Source organism: Carassius gibelio, chromosome A21, assembly GCF_023724105.1.
Source record: "Carassius gibelio isolate Cgi1373 ecotype wild population from Czech Republic chromosome A21, carGib1.2-hapl.c, whole genome shotgun sequence".
Lineage (NCBI taxonomy): Eukaryota > Metazoa > Chordata > Actinopteri > Cypriniformes > Cyprinidae > Carassius > Carassius gibelio.
In genome coordinates, this window is record NC_068391.1 from 20,475,157 (window position 1) to 20,492,257 (window position 17,101).

Below are 17,101 nucleotides of genomic sequence, written 5' to 3' on the forward strand. Positions count from 1 at the left end.
TGGTTTTGGTTGGTGATTAATGGACTACTTGCACAACTACTCCTGCATACTTAATACGGTTCAGGTATTTTCGTCCATTCAGAGAGTTACAAGGAAGAACACAAATGAGATTATTACTACATTTTAGTAGTCTAGTTCCTGTGGCTCAGTGGTAGAGCATTGTGTTAGCAGCGCATAAGGTCATGGGTTTGATTCCCAGGAAACACACATACTGGTAAAAAAAAAAAAATGTATACCTTGAATGTACTGCAAGTTGCTTTGGATAAAAGCGTCTGGTTAATGCATAAATGTAAATGACAGTTGGGATGTTTGTACAATAAATTTGTATAAATGATATTAAATAAGGTAATACCGTTTAAATCAGTATAGTTTGATACAAGCGCATCTGAAAAATAGTTAAGGACACAGAGTGAGCTTCCCTGGGGAAAGCGCATAATCCAGTGTGTCCTAAACATGAGACATGCTTTATATTAAGAGCCTTTAAAGAATATTTTAAATGCATATGTTATGTCTCTGAGAGACTCATGTGCTACTGACAGACAGTACTGACTGACAGACAGCTGCTTAATGTGTAACCTAGAGATGTGCTCTTTTCTTCTGTGCATAACTTAAATTTCACAGGTATATGCTTCATCTGTAAATGTTAGAAAGTCATAGAAATATTTCCATTTTGCTGTCAGGAGTGGATGAGTCTTCTGCATGCGAGTCTCTATTAAACTTCGCAGACATCAGTGAACGACTGCCAATGGAGCATAATAATTCAGACTAAAATATACATATTGATAAAAAAGTTTGTAGTTCGACAATTAATGTGCCATGTGTAGAATTTTAAACCTACAAGTAAGTGTATTTTTTTATAAACTTTAAGGTGACTTGTCATGGTTGGGTTTGGTTCAGTTCTGCTTTGTTTAGTTGCCTTACTTATACTCCCTGTGTCTTTTAGTTCTCTGTACGATCTAGTCTGTGTTTTAGCATTAGTGTCCTTCTGTATTCTTGGCTGATACAATAAATTCCGTTTGGATTTCAAATTTCTTCATTCCTCATTACCACAGCAACCCAACAGCGACATTACTACTTGTAATGTAATTGTATTACTTGTATTGGTTGTAATGAGGTAATCAAAATATAATGCAATTAGTTTGTGCTTTTGTTTTTAGTTACATTTTTAGTTTAGTGAATTTAACTTCAGCTAAAAAAAAATAAATCCAATGTTACAATGCTTGAATGTAATGTGATTTTAACCTTTTCTTTGCACATAATATATATCATAGTCAGAGCTTTTTTCTCTCTATGAAATTTATGAAATCCCAGCATACATGCTCCCGAAAAAAATTGTTATTAAAGCATCAACATTCACAGAACACTGTTATTTTTCACTAAAACAAGCGGCTGCTGCATGCATGGTTTGGCAGAATGCAAGCAAAAAGCGCTGAATTTATAATCTCTTAAAGACATCTCAGTTCATCGCAATCTCACAAATCTCTTTAATAACACAATAAATATATGCATAATTCATATGTCATAATGTCTACAATTCGTGTGTTATAATGAGAGGATACATGAGCATGCAAATTTCAGCACTGCATTGCTCAACGCTGCAAAGACGTGTTATAGCCTAAACAGAAACTGCATACACTTGCGCCTGCTAATCGTTTATATTTTATATTAGTTCATATTGCTTTTGTGCAATAGATGAATAGCAATTATTTCTTTTAGATATTTAGATATTTCTATTTTACTGGCGTTCCGTGAATCATTTTATTCTCCCAAATCCTACACACACACACACACACAAGTCTCTGCACTCGCCTATCAAGTCTTGTCCCACGTGTTGCACTCTGTTGCATTGGGTCTCAGGGGAGAAGGTCTCTTAATCCACTGGCACTTGACTTGACTGTGCGTGTGCTACATCTTTTCTACAATCTCTAAATTATAATACACGGCACTCTGTCAGCAATGTAACGCGGCAGTAACGTATAGAGACCACGGCTTGTAACTATGCTCTTATTACTATTTTGAACATTATAACGTGTTAGATTACTCCTTTACTAAAAAAAATTATCAAATTACAGTAATGCGTTACTAAGTAATACGTTACTGAAGAAAATGGCTATTGTAACAGATACAGATATAAGCTTTATGGCACACTTTTAGTGAGTCTGGTGAAGCCCAATGTAAACTGGCTTGGATTTGCTTACTTTGGTTAAGTCTAAACCTATTCTAAAACATCTCAGGTTATGCATGTAACCATGGTTCACTGAGATTAGTGTACGAGATAATGCATCCTCTAGAGGGTGCTAGGGGAACAATGAACTTGACATTGGCAGGCGGAAGCCTATGACGTAAGCAAACGAGCGACTGCGGGTATAAAAGGGCACCTGCAGAATACATCATCCTCTTTTTTTGTCTGAGGAGACGCAGGCAGGAATGGCAGAAGCATGGCAATGGGACGCAGTGAAAGGGAACTCCACACTTTGTCCTCTCACAAAAAGGAGCCCACATACCAATAGTACTGTTTAAGCGGAGCTCTGGAGAGCAGAGGTTTCAGCAGGACGACTCTCTTAAACAAGAGGAAACCTACTCAATCCTAGTGTAGGAGCTCTAAAGAGTAAAGGCCTCAGCATAACGGCTCTCTAAACCTAGAGGAGACCTAGCCACACTCAGAGCCAATGGCAGGTAGTGAGGCTCAAATAGAAAGAGCCTACATCTCACATTACTGCCTAAGCGGAGCTCTGGGGAGCAGAGGCTTCAGCAGGATGACCCTCCTAAAAAAAAGAGGAATCCTTGCAACACTCAACCCTACTAGAGAAACGTTTAAGATTGGTCGCCTCAGCATGACGACTCTCTAGAACGAGAGGAGACCTGACTAGTGTCAACGCTAGAGACAGTTAGCGAGGCTCACAAAAATGGAGCCTACATCCCAATAGTACTTTCTAAATTAAATTAAATTAATGCATTTAGCAGACGCTTTTATCCAAAGCGACTTATATTGCATTCAAGCTAACTATTTTCTCCTAGCATGTGTTCCCGGTCTAAGCAGAGCTATGGAGAGCAGAGGCTTCAGCAAAATGACTCACTTAAATGAAAGGAAACCTAACAAAACTCAATCCTAGTTTGAGCTCTTAAGAGTGGGGGCCTCAGGACGATGACTCTCTAAACTGAGAGGAGACCTAGTCACACCTAGGGTCAAAGGCAGTTAGTGAGGCTCAAAATAGAGAGAGCCTACAACTCATATAACTTCTTAAGTGGAGCTCTAGGGAGTGGAGGCTTCAGCAGGACGACTCTCTAAAACAAGAGGAAACCTAACAATGCTCAACCCTAGTAGGGGAGCTCTTAAGATTAGAGGTCTCAGCATGATGACTCCATAAAATGAGAGGAGACCTTGCTACACTCAACACCAAAGGAAGTTAGCGAGGCTCAAAGAAAGAGCATACAAACTCATATTACAGCCAATGACCGAGCTCTGGGGAGCGGAGGCTTCAGCAGGATAACTCTCTAAACAAGAGGAAACCTAACAAAGCTTGACCATGGTAGGGGAGCTCTTAAGAGTGTAGGTCTCAGCATAACGACTCCCTAAAGTGAGAGTAGACCTGGCTACACTCAGCACCAGAGGCAGTTAGTGAGGCTCACAAAAAAGGAGCCAATAGTACTGTTTAAGCGGAGCTATGGAGAGCGGAGGATTCAGCAGAATGACTCTCTTTAGTGAGAGGAAGCCTAATAACACTCAGTCCTAGTCTAGGAGCTCTTAAGAGTGGAGGTCTCAGCATAATGACTCTCTAAACCAAGAGAAGACCTGACTACACTCAATGCTAGACACAGTTAGTGAGGCTAGTGATAGAGCCTACATACTAATAGTATTGCCTAAGTGGAGTTCTAGGGAGCGGAGTCCACCACATAATGACTACAAAGCTAGAGTACTAAGCTAGGAGTACCAACCATGCTCCTAAGTGTTGTAATTGGTAAAAAAAGGCCCTCAGGTGAGGGGAGTACTCAAAAGCTCACAAGAGCCTAACAACCTAACAGCCACAGAGCTCTGTTGAGAGAGCACTAGGAACTGTGATCTCAGCATAGAGACCCTGAAAGGGAGGGGAGGTACCATGCTCAAGAACAGCTGATCAGGGAGGTTCACAGAGAGCCTCACAACCTGAAATAAATGCTAAACTAAAAATACTAGGGATCAGAGTGCTCAGCATAGCAGAAACCATGCTGACCGGAATACATGTACCTGGGCTGAGAGGATGAAGAGGCTCAGAGAAGGCTCATAAAAGAGCCTAACTACTAAAAAACTAGCTATTACACCAAGTCAGGAGCCTCCTTCACCAATAATGTAGGTATCCCACAATATACACAGTTCTTCTTCTGTAAAATAAATAGAAACAAAATAGAATTCTGGAAGAGAAAGCACTCCTCATCAGATCATCGGCCTGATTAACTGCCTCGGCAGCCATGAGACGCGAAATGCGGGTGAGAGGCACTAAATCCTCAAAGAGAATCAGGCATTCTCAATGCAATCACATCCGCCGTGAATTTATCGCATTAAGCTTGTTCAACTCCACCGAGAGGCAAACGCGCTCCTGCAAACACTGAAAAAAACTGGAGTAACAGACCTCTGCTCTAGTAATTCCGCGAATGCAAAAAGTGAGTGCATCCTTCTCTCTCGTGAGTCAAACGCACGTGCTTCCATACACATGACTTGAAGGAAAAAAAGAGGATGACGTATTCTACAGGGCCCCTTATATACCTGCAGTCGCTCATTTGCTAACGTCATAAGCTTCCGCCTGCCAATGTCAAGTTCATTGTCGTTATATCATTCATGCTTCAGACACCGGTCACACAGGAGGCGTTCCCCTAGCGCCCTCTAGAGGATGCAGCGTGGAGTTCCCTTTCGAAAGGGAACTCGGAATATCTTCAACTAGCTTAGTGCAAAAGGCTTCAGAAAAATATTTAGAAACACTACAACAAATGTGAATGTGGTCTAGACAAGACCCTCAAAGAAAGATTATCAGGAACTTAAACTTCAGTGTGTTCCTCAAACAAAGCTTCATATAATTCCAAAAGACTTTAAATTAAAATATAATGATTTTTTACACTGCTTGACAAACATAGTCTGCAATATTTCTCAAACAATACACTTTTTAGCTCCCAGCACATGAACAAAAGAAAATGAAATGTACTACTACCTGAAGTCCCTCTTGAACCTCCTTTATTGTAGTTCTGGTTCCAGTGCTGGCTCTGACTCCATAAGCCAGCCATAGGGAAGATCCGAACAGGACAGGCAAAGCCCAAATGCCCAACCAGCCCATCAGCATCAGCCTGTCAAGAGAAGAACGTATACATGACAAGCATCAAATACCAGCACTCAAACATACAGAGCACATCAACACTAGCTCATTTAGCAGTATAACTGTATAATCTAGTTTGTTCATGCTTGTGGACATACTTGTGTTTATCTGTAAATACACATTATATTAAAAAAAAACTCAGATGGTGAAACTGCAATATCATGACCTTAACAAGGAGCCAGAGGTGTTAGGATCCATGTGCAGAATTTTATTAAGAGAATGGTCATACAGGCAGAAATCAGGAACGGCGTCAGGTGTGTTAGGGATATCCAGAATCATTAACAGTAACAAACAGAGATCGGGGCAGGCAGCAGAGAATCAGAGTCGGTAACACAATCCAAGATCAGACACAGGAAAAACAAACACAAGGGAAAACGCTCGGAAATGCTAGACAGGCTAAACAAGACTTCGCAGTGAGTGAGAGTGATTGTGCTGTTTTTATGTGTGAGTAAATGAGGTGCAGGTGTGGCAAGGAAATTGGCTGATGAATGAGATGCAGGTGTGGCAAGGTGATTGTGATGCAGTGACTCATGGGGAATGTAGTTCGGGTGTGGTGCGACAGTATGAGAGGTGCTACTTTCCAAGGCTGCATTTACACTGCAGGTCTTGATGCCCAAATCAAATTTTCTGACTATATCCAATTTTTTTACGACCTGCTTACATCATCTTTTAAAAGTGTCCCGTATCTGATTTTTGCATTTACACTATACACTGCTGAAACTACCAAACGTAGACGTTCTGACCCGGAAAAAGAAGTAAAACAGCACAAAATACAATGGATGCAGATGTAAATAAAATTATACAGTAGGGCTGCACGATATTGGGAAAAAATTACATTGCAATATTTTATTTTTCTACAATATATATTGCGATATGAAATCTAATCAAATTTTTTCTTACAAACAAAAATGGGGAGAGCAGATTTACATTCTCATTTTAAATGATTATGACACCATCGTGTCCACTGATTAATATGCGCGAGGGAGAGAGAGCAAGACAGCACTCGTGTTGTTTGAAGACGGTGAGCGTGCAGCCAGGGCTAGCTCTCTATCTCGCTCTATTTCTGTAACAACCCTGCATTTTTGACCAATCTCTTTGCCCCAAAGACTGAAAAGACATGAAACCTCGGCATTGCTCCACTGTGTGTATCCTTCGTCCTCCATCACGCCTATAATAAGTCATGTGATCTCAGTTGGTGGTGTCCACATGAGTTGACGTCACTTTTTTGATTACGTGCGACTCGCATTTACTGGGGAATATCCGATTGGTCTGCTTACATGGCACACGCAAATGCACGTATCCGATTCATATCCGATTTATTACAACATATGAATGAGGCCTGAATCCGATCTGAGAACATCGGAATCCATGCAGTAAATGGGGCCCACGTGACATGGGTGGAATCGTCCTGAGTGGAGTACCCTCTACTGAAGTAAATGGGCACTCCATCTAATGATCGTGACAATGACAAACTCATTATTCTTTGATATTGTAATAATGATTATTTATGGGTCTTCATCAACTCTGCATTCACTAGGTTCTCAAAACAATGCACTGTTGGAAACAATTTCTAAACCAGTTACTGCTAGGGTCTGTTTTCCTAATGTATGAACAGACTTGCCTAGTTATTCTTTCCATCATTATCTGATATGAATCGCAATCTTTATATTTAATATTAGCACTGCAAAACCCTTCTTATGGTATCGTTTTCTTTATTACAACAAGTCAAAACAACAGCGGCATATAAGCTAAACTATTACCTGCACACTTATGGGATTTAAATCCTGCCATGATTCAAAACTGAAAATACAGTGCTGAAAGGTTGAAACTAAGTGTTCGAAAACTCAAAATCTTACAAAAAAAAGTTTCGCAAGTTCGAAAAATAAGATTTGCAAGCTTGCAAAATGTAAAAAAAATAAAAATATCTCTGCAAACATTATGTTGTTTTTGAGATTTCCTTCTTCAGAACTGCAACTTTTTTTTACGATGTTGCGCAAAGAATTTTTCAGAGTTTCAAATTTGTCAGTGTTCTCCCACTGTATTAGATTGTTTTCCAGGTTTGAAACCTTGTAAATGGTGATCTGAAAACTGGTGTCTGAATGTGTGAAAAAAAGTTTTGAAACTCTGAAAACAGAGCTTTGCAGGCTTGCAAAGTGGTAAAAAAAAATTTAATCTCTTCAAACATCATTTTGTTTTTGAGTTTTCCTTCTTCAGAAGTGCAACACTCTTTTTAATGGTGTTGTGCAATCATTTTTTCAGGGTTTCGAATTTGTCACTGTTCTCCCAGTGTATAGTTTTTTTCAAGATTTGAAACTCTGTAAATAGTGATCTGAAAACTTGTGTGCAAATAGGTGAAAAAAAGTTTTGAAACTCTGAAAACAGAGGTTCGAAAGGGCGAAATTTATTACATGACATTACATTTGCCCTCCTATGCAGACTATTTTTTCAGAGCCGAGTTTACAACACCCACTTTGCGGAGATACGCTCACACAGTTGTGAGTTTGCGACTCACGTGATTTGTGGCAGTGTTGTCACGCAGCTCTGCTCTGAAACTCGGAAACTCAGACTAAGCGAAAATGAAGCTTCGCAACCTCGTAACAAAAAAAAAAAAAAAAAGCCTGGAGGGAGGGCCTTCTGCTCTTGGCCAATGCTTTGCTGTCTGCTGACGTACAGTCCAATCACAAGTCGTATTTATCTGAAAGGTGGGATTGACCGACTGCTCCGCCAATGACAAAAGCGCACAGGATACGCAAACAGAGAATGCGCAGATTTCTGGCCACAAGACGTCCCGGATGGCTTGCGGTCTGGTTCTAAAATAAGGTTACCAACTTTTCGCTGGAATTCACCGTACAATTGCCATCAGTCTGCGTATAAATAACACGACTTTACACTTTCTAGTTGCGTGTAATGCATACGCCAAATGCCATTTTTGCGTGCATATGATACGCCAATACTTCACATTAATTTCGGTGGAGAGCAGATGCGTCCAAATAACACGCATCATCTTCAGCGGCAGTGACGTCACCAGCGAGGCTCGTCCAGTTCACCTGATGCGCGTACACCTTCAAACAGGTAAGCAAGGGTAAACATCTTTTTTTTCTTCTTCTTTTTGTAATGATATCACGTGGTTAACCGTATTGTTTTCATTATTTCAGTATTTCTGCATCACGTTAGACAGGGTCGTGTTTTAAAGGGCAGTTTATGCTCAAATTATGGGTCAGTGGGCTGCTCAGCTAGCCTACCATTGTCATTAGCCTAAGCTAACCTGTAGGCCTACTGTATATAGACCTGTTGCAGTTTTAAATAAATAATGATGTGACATGGGTCTTCAGCTTTTAGACATGACTGATACAAGCACAATAAAGCACCCAACCCAATATCGCGTGATAATCGTGATCGTGTAAAAAGTCCACACATTTAGCATATTTTTACAATACTAGTCTAACTTTTGCTTGACCACGTCATGTGTAGCCAATACACAGTAACTACAGCATATTTACCATGCTTCTCCTACTGTAACCGTAGTTTTACTGTGGTATTTGTAGTTACTAACGCACAATAACCACAACATTTACTGTACTATGGGTTTACCATAGTAACCATAGTTTTACTGTGGTATTTGTAGTTACTAACACACAATAACCACAGCACTTACCAGGATTTTACCACAGTAATTGTGTTTTTACTCTACACTATTTGTAAAGCACAGTAACCACTAAGTTTGCCATGCCTTTAATATCTTTTTGTGAAGTAATTGTAATTCATTGTTTTTTCTGTTTTGCAGTTACGTCGGATTACATGCTCCACAACAACCTGTAATCCAGCAGATCTTTAAAGAAGCCATCTCTTGTAAAATCTCTCTCTCTCTCTCTCTCTCTCTCTCTCTCTCTCTCGCTCTGCTAGAATTAACAGGGAACTTCAACTCCATGCTCCCAATGCTGATATTGAAGAAGCTGTCAAGGGGGCTGAACAAGTCCTTCAAAGGTTCAACCCCTCACAGGTAATGTTGAAGACTTTTAGTTATAACTGATTTGCTTTAATGAACGCATTCTTATATTATGTGTTAATCAAATATTTTGGTCACAGATCATTTTAACACACTGTCTCAACATGTTTATATTTCAGGAAGGCCTGTCATGAGATTCGAATTTGACCATCTTGTGCATTTATGAAGAAGACCAAAAGCTGCAAAGGCAAACACTTGCAATGGTACGTCTGTGCGTCTGAACACCTTGACTGAACCTTACTGCAGATACATTTTTCTCAGCATTTGATGTTTCTTAAATTTTGGTTCACATAGCCTATCAGGAAGAACACTCAACAAAGAGCATGTTGTAGTAGTAATAATTCATACAATAATCATATTATATTGCACAAGCGTACTTGTACAAAATTCTACAACTTTTACTCCTACTGCTGTTATTGGCCATTACCACAGCTCCCATCAGATTGTGCCCATTGTAAGAGTGTTTATATCATGAAGTTTAAATGAAGTCCATTGTATTCTTTATTAATCTTTACAAATTGGTGCCGCCTCTTCCTGTTTCAACAGTACATGATATCTGTCCACACCTCATAGTCTGCCTTTCTTTCTATGGTGATGTTACTGAACACATCTGTCTTAGAAGCAAGAGAATGGAAATCCTAGTTTAACTTTTCAAGTGCTACAAATCAGATCTTCAATGAATTTGGGCAATCAGATCACTTAAAGCTGTTCACACAAAGACCAATAACTATAATGAGAAGTATTTTAGCATCCACACCAACAGACAGTACTGTTCTCTTAAATCTCTTAAATGTTCCTCTCATTCTGTTAAATTTATACACAAAATTCTGCCTTTCTCATTTCATCTTTATCCTGTACTCCTTCACTCACACATTCTTTTATGCTCTGTTGTAAGGCAGAAACTGAGAATTTGCATGATGGCATTGAATCTGATGTGATCGCTGAATCTGATGTGTACAGATGAACTCAGGAGCCTACTAGAGTTGCCAAGGAACTTGTGCTTGAAGTATATAATTATAACTGCTTTATTTATATTTTTAAACAACAATAATGATTTAACATGGGGTCAATAAATATTTTCTTGTTTTACAGCTGAAGACCAGAAACGCAAAAGAAAATCAGTCAAGCCAGTCCTAAAGAAATGAGGAGTGAACATGGACTTCTTGTGCCCCAAAAGAAAAGACAGAAAGGTGAAAAGTTTCACATTTCCATTTGTATGTCTGAATTCAATGCAGTTATGTGTGGTACAACATTGATGTTGATCTCTCAAAAGACTTTTCAAGTCTGCAGTTATAGTTTTTCACATATACATCTTTTTTATAGCTCCTAAAATAAGCAAATAAGCTGTGCATCATCTCTGTGATTTGGGAAGGAAATGACTGAATATGGTGAGTACTGACACCTGCAACTGTATTCACCAACACTATTACTCTAGAATGGTTATTGCTGTTATTGCTGACTTATTGTTTTGTCTGTTTGTTTGAATTAAGATGAAGCCAGTTGATGAAGATATCAATTGAATGGCCACCGAGTGCATCACTGCTACCTGAACCCATCAGTTATCTGCTGTGAAGACTGCATTCACAAACCGCTCTACTGCGACAGCTCAGATGTTAAGGCCTGTAAAAGTAAACATCACAGCTAAACAACGAGAGCTAGTTGTGGTGGGATTCTTTTGGCCAATATCCCCAACAAGAATCAATGTTAAGTCCAGTGCAACAATTATAAATAAAAATACTATATATTGTTTATTGATTTACCATAACCTAAATACATGTTTTGGCCCTCCAGGACATCTAGACCAGGTGGAGTGTGAGGAGGACCGTCAGAGACTCCAGCCAGCCGAGCCATGGATTGCTCTCACTGTTACCATCAGGCAGACGTTATCACAGAACCTACACCAGCAGACAGTGAGACAAGTTCCTTTCACAGGCAATCAGACTGAACTGAACTCATACCAGTAAAACCATAGGCACCCCACCAACCTCATATGCCCTGCACTCTTATCAGTTATGCTGACTGGACTCAATATTATTATGCACCTTGACATTCTGTTTGCACTAATTCATACCGTGCTTTACTGCAGAGATGTATGTGTACTGTGATTATTATTGTTTTCAATTCATGCTCTCTGTATAGCATAATTTTTAACATATTGTTCTCTACCTGAATTGAGTCCCTTATATATGTATGTTGCATATATATATTCAGAATTTGTATTTCATATATATTCATGAATTAATTAATTTGTCATCCATACTGTCACGCTGCAGTCTGCACTCAAGACTTTCACCACCTGTATACTTGTGTTCATTGTATTGTGACAATAAAGACATTTGATTTAAATTAGTTACATGTCTTTTGTTCATCAGTTGTGCTGTAGGGTGCTGCATAACAACTGCAAAAAAATGTATGACATGGAAGATTATGATATGTCCAGGACATGGACAAGCAAGAAGAGGAAGAAAAGCAGGAGAGCTCTAAAAACTTGATGTGATTCTTTGGTGCTCAAGACATTTCACCATGCATGCATTTGCATGGCTTCATCTGATTAGAAAAACATGGTTTTAACATAACCCATTTTTAATATCGTAAAAATTAATTTATCATTTAATATCGTATTATGTTGTATCCTCCAGTAAAGTACTGCACATGGTGTTGGATAATAAAGTAGGGTGAATATTCTATATTAAAAATGGTGTTTGGTAAATACACCATTTAATTTTGTAAACAATAGATAAATGTGTTTTAATTAAGAAATGAACATTTGGTTACATTAATGACATTCAGTTAGATGAAGGGCAGGCTGAAAGCTGCATTAGAAGATACTGCATGGACTATAATGCTGCAGGAATTTCATGCACAACTGAAGGTGATGGACAAGGGAAAGATCAACATGAATCCAGTACTGTATAATAAGCAAGATGAGCATGCACATTACTGATGTTTAGTACCCGAGGAGGACAAATATGAGGAGTATTTTACACAGAGACACAAATTAGCTCTTAATATTATGATTCTTTGCATTGCATGAATTGTATGGCTTTGCACTATAAACTACACACTCTCTGTACCTTGTCTTACTGAATGACACATTGACACTGTGAAAGTACAATGAAGTGTCACAGTATGTATTGGTTGTTTTAATTGTTGTCTTTCTTTACTTTAAATACAGTATCCTTGCACCTGATATAATTAAATATTTGGAGCCTATTCCAAATAGGCACTGATGTATATTTTTATGGTTCTATTCTTATTCTAAGATAAACATGACTTACAACTTACATATTGGCAATTTGTCTTAAAAATTATGACTCAGCACAGTCTTTTGTCCATGATGAGAAAAGGTATGTGTATGTTTTACTGCCCTTCCATCTTCAAGGGCCCAGTAGAGTCCCCTAGAAGAGCAAAAAAAAAATGTAAATTTCAAATGGCTGTAAATCAAAGTCTGATTATAGTGTCAAAGAAAAAATTGGCAGGACAACTACTTATGTTATGCTAATTAAATAATGTTGGACAGAGTTTTCAAACATATATGGAAAGGTGGTATAAAGGTGTTTAAAAAAGTGCACTTAGTAAAATATCAAATTTCAGCCTGCCTCTTAAATATGTCATTAATGTTTACACAGTGAACATGTTTAGATGACCCTTTGTTAAAAAATATAGCATTTCTCCATTTTTTATTATTAAACATTTTAAATTACATTACCCATAAGCCTCTGCCATTCTATCGTTTGAACGCGACAAATATTAGCGCTGGTATTTGTAGTTTATTGGAGTTGTGCTTAGGGTTAGGGTTACGATCTCGGTAAAGAGGTAATTTTTCTTACGACATAGCAACAGTGCATTGTTAACTGAAGGTGTTACTGACGTAATAATTACAGTCAAACGGACTTTGCAACATTAAGCGGTTTTTAATTTGGGTTAAAAGATAGTCCAATCACAGCGAGTTCTGCGAGAGAAAAGGGAACATCAAAGCCAATGGCAACCCAGTTGAGCAGAGGCGTCACACTAACTTGTACATATATGGTCATTTATGCCGGGAGCTTCCGGGTTCCTGTAGTGAATGGACAGAAGCTGCAGTTACCCTGATGCAGCAAGAAATACGTTGATTAAAGGTGTTTTTTTGTTTTGTGTTTTAACGAAGGCATAATGATTCCCATTGTATTGAATAGGCTACATTGTTTACAATAATATTAGTGTACAGTACTTAAACTCAAAAGTTTGCATATACTGTGTGAAAAATAAATGTCAAAATGTTTCATTTGCTTAAAAAAACACCTCTGAATATTATTTAAACACAATATTTTTCTACTACTCAATTTTCCTTCTGTAATATTTACAATGTATTTATAGTGTATTAAAGGTAAACAATTTATCACATCTACGTTTCCTGGAAATGGACCCTAAAAACTTGCCATTCTTAGATCCACCAGTTGAACTATAGGAATAGAAAACAAACAAACAAAAAACATCATGACATCAATCACTCATTGTCTAGTCATTTTACAGTGTTTATTGATATGTCAAACTTTTCCCATGTGTTTTTTTCCCAAACACAGTGCCCAGAACAGTCTCTCTCCAGTTTATTCCACTATGAAAAAAAAGTTGATAAAAAAAAAAATGCATAGAGGTAACTAAGTGAAAACAAACAAACAAAATCGCAACAGAAACTCCCTGCAAAAAACATAAATTTAATATTCAAAAATAAAAAGGAAATTTGTTTACAAAAATCCTGACAAAAGATGCCAAAGAATAATCAAGGCTACAGTTAAACATATATTATTTTTTTCCCTTTATCAAACAAATAGGCAAAAATGATTAAGAACAATGATTCAATATTTTACAATTATCACCTTTAAAAATATATATCCTGTAATCATTGTTTGCTTCTATTGTGAATAAATGCAAAACAAATAAATGGTTAATAATAATAATAATAATTATTATTATTATTATTATGTGTGTGTGTGTGTGTGTGTGTGTGTGTATGTATATATATATATATATATATATATATATATATATAGTGAGAGTGACAGGAGTGCTTATAGTAGAGATGGGAGTGATGAATGTAGAGGAAAAATTTATACAAGCAGAAATGCTAAGACTGGAGGTTGGCAGTAAAGGACTGTGAGCAGATGTGTCACACAAGAGAGGAAGATCTGGAAGCTTTTGAATGGGCTGATATTGTGAAGAGCTGATGAAGAATGATTAAGTAATCTGTGAGAAATCCTGCAAGAAGAAACAAAGATAATTTATCACATGATGAACAACAAAAACCCTGACAACAACAAATGGCAGAATACAACATACTGTAACTGCAGTGTGCACAACAGTAAACAGAGACTACGTTTACATGCAGCCAATAACCCGTTAAAAACCGGGATATTAGCAATAACCCGGTCGCGCACGGCCATGTAAACACCGGCAAAAACCCGGATTATGCTTATATTTAAAAACCGGGATATTATACCTGGGGTACACCTTTTCTAACCCGAATATTTGGTCTTGTAAACGCGTTTCGGCATATCCCCATCAAAATGTGTGTTCTGCGCATGTTCTATTCGCAAGGAATCTTGGTCTTTTGAGTCTTTGGATACAGGAAGAAGAATCGGAAATGACGCATATTGTGTATTACTTCCAGACGCTAACCGTGCGTCGCTGTTTACATCGGAATATATGAATGTTTCAGAAACCCAAATAGTGACCTTAACCCGACCATAACCCAAATTTTAACAGCATGTAAACGTAGTCAGAGAAGTATCTTCTGTTGGTGTGGATGCTAAAATACTTCTCATTATAGTTATTGGTCTTTGTGTGAACAGCTTTAAGTGATCTGATTTGCCCAAATTCATTGAAGATCTGATTTGTAGCACTTGAAAAGTTAAACTAGGATTTCCATTCTCTTGCTTCTAAGACAGATGTGTTCAGTAACATCACCATAGAAAGAAAGGCAGACTATGAGGTGTGGACAGATATCATGTACTGTTGAAACAGGAAGAGGCGGCACCAATTTGTAAAGATTAATAAAGAATACAATGGACTTCATTTAAACTTCATGATATAAACACTCTTACAATGGGCACAATCTGATGGGAGCTGTGGTAATGGCCAATAACAGCAGTAGGAGTAAAAGTTGTAGAATTTTGTACAAGTACGCTTGTGCAATATAATATGATTATTGTATGAATTATTACTACTACAACATGCTCTTTGTTGAGTGTTCTTCCTGATAGGCTATGTGAACCAAAATTTAAGAAACATCAAATGCTGAGAAAAATGTATCTGCAGTAAGGTTCAGTCAAGGTGTTCAGACGCACAGACGTACCATTGCAAGTGTTTGCCTTTGCAGCTTTTGGTCTTCTTCATAAATGCACAAGATGGTCAAATTCGAATCTCATGACAGGCCTTCCTGAAATATAAACATGTTGAGACAGTGTGTTAAAATGATCTGTGACCAAAATATTTGATTAACACATAATATAAGAATGCGTTCATTAAAGCAAATCAGTTATAACTAAAAGTCTTCAACATTACCTGTGAGGGGTTGAACCTTTGAAGGACTTGTTCAGCCCCCTTGACAGCTTCTTCAATATCAGCATTGGGAGCATGGAGTTGAAGTTCCCTGTTAATTCTAGCAGAGCGAGAGAGAGAGAGAGAGAGAGAGAGAGAGAGAGAGATTTTACAAGAGATGGCTTCTTTAAAGATCTGCTGGATTACAGGTTGTTGTGGAGCATGTAATCCGACGTAACTGCAAAACAGAAAAAACAATGAATTACAATTACTTCACAAAAAGATATTAAAGGCATGGCAAACTTAGTGGTTACTGTGCTTTACAAATAGTGTAGAGTAAAAACACAATTACTGTGGTAAAATCCTGGTAAGTGCTGTGGTTATTGTGTGTTAGTAACTACAAATACCACAGTAAAACTATGGTTACTATGGTAAACCCATAGTACAGTAAATGTTGTGGTTATTGTGCGTTAGTAACTACAAATACCACAGTAAAACTACGGTTACAGTAGGAGAAGCATGGTAAATATGCTGTAGTTACTGTGTATTGGCTACACATGACGTGGTCAAGCAAAAGTTAGACTAGTATTGTAAAAATATGCTAAATGTGTGGACTTTTTACACGATCACGATTATCACGCGATATTGGGTTGGGTGCTTTATTGTGCTTGTATCAGTCATGTCTAAAAGCTGAAGACCCATGTCACATCATTATTTATTTAAAACTGCAACAGGTCTATATACAGTAGGCCTACAGGTTAGCTTAGGCTAATGACAATGGTAGGCTAGCTGAGCAGCCCACTGACCCATAATTTGAGCATAAACTGCCCTTTAAAACACGACCCTGTCTAACGTGATGCAGAAATAATGAAATAATGAAAACAATACGGTTAACCACGTGATATCATTACAAAAAGAAGAAGAAAAAAAAGATGTTTACCCTTGCTTACCTGTTTGAAGGTGTACGCGCATCAGGTGAACTGGACGAGCCTCGCTGGTGACGTCACTGCCGCTGAAGATGATGCGTGTTATTTGGACGCATCTGCTCTCCACCGAAATTAATGTGAAGTATTGGCGTATCATATGCACGCAAAAATGGCATTTGGCGTATGCATTACACGCAACTAGAAAGTGTAAAGTCGTGTTATTTATACGCAGACTGATGGCAATTGTACGGTGAATTCCAGCGAAAAGTTGGTAACCTTATTTTAGAACCAGACCGCAAGCCATCCGGGAC

At 38.1% G+C, this 17,101-nt stretch overlaps 1 protein-coding gene and 1 long non-coding RNA gene across 5 annotated transcripts in view; one reads left to right on the forward strand and one right to left on the reverse strand.

Moving 5' to 3' along the window:
* The window catches only part of LOC127942148 (follistatin-related protein 4-like), a 191,347-nt gene that overhangs the window by 167,870 nt on the left and 6,376 nt on the right, over positions 1-17,101 (reverse strand). Inside the window, exon 2 of the mRNA XM_052537756.1 lies at positions 5,181-5,313. Coding sequence (XP_052393716.1) covers positions 5,181-5,309 — 129 coding nt within the window. The 5' untranslated portion in view covers positions 5,310-5,313. The remainder of the gene's footprint in view (positions 1-5,180; positions 5,314-17,101) is intronic.
* LOC127942150 (uncharacterized) lies at positions 7,980-11,694 on the forward strand. Of its 4 annotated transcripts, none has more exons than XR_008149269.1 (8): positions 7,980-8,424; positions 9,127-9,342; positions 9,468-9,551; positions 10,244-10,354; positions 10,441-10,538; positions 10,672-10,736; positions 10,839-11,051; positions 11,140-11,694. It is a non-coding gene; the product is annotated as an uncharacterized LOC127942150 (long non-coding RNA). The 4 variants fall into 4 exon arrangements; XR_008149267.1 differs by having other exon boundaries at positions 7,981-8,414; XR_008149270.1 differs by having other exon boundaries at positions 7,982-8,414; positions 9,246-9,342.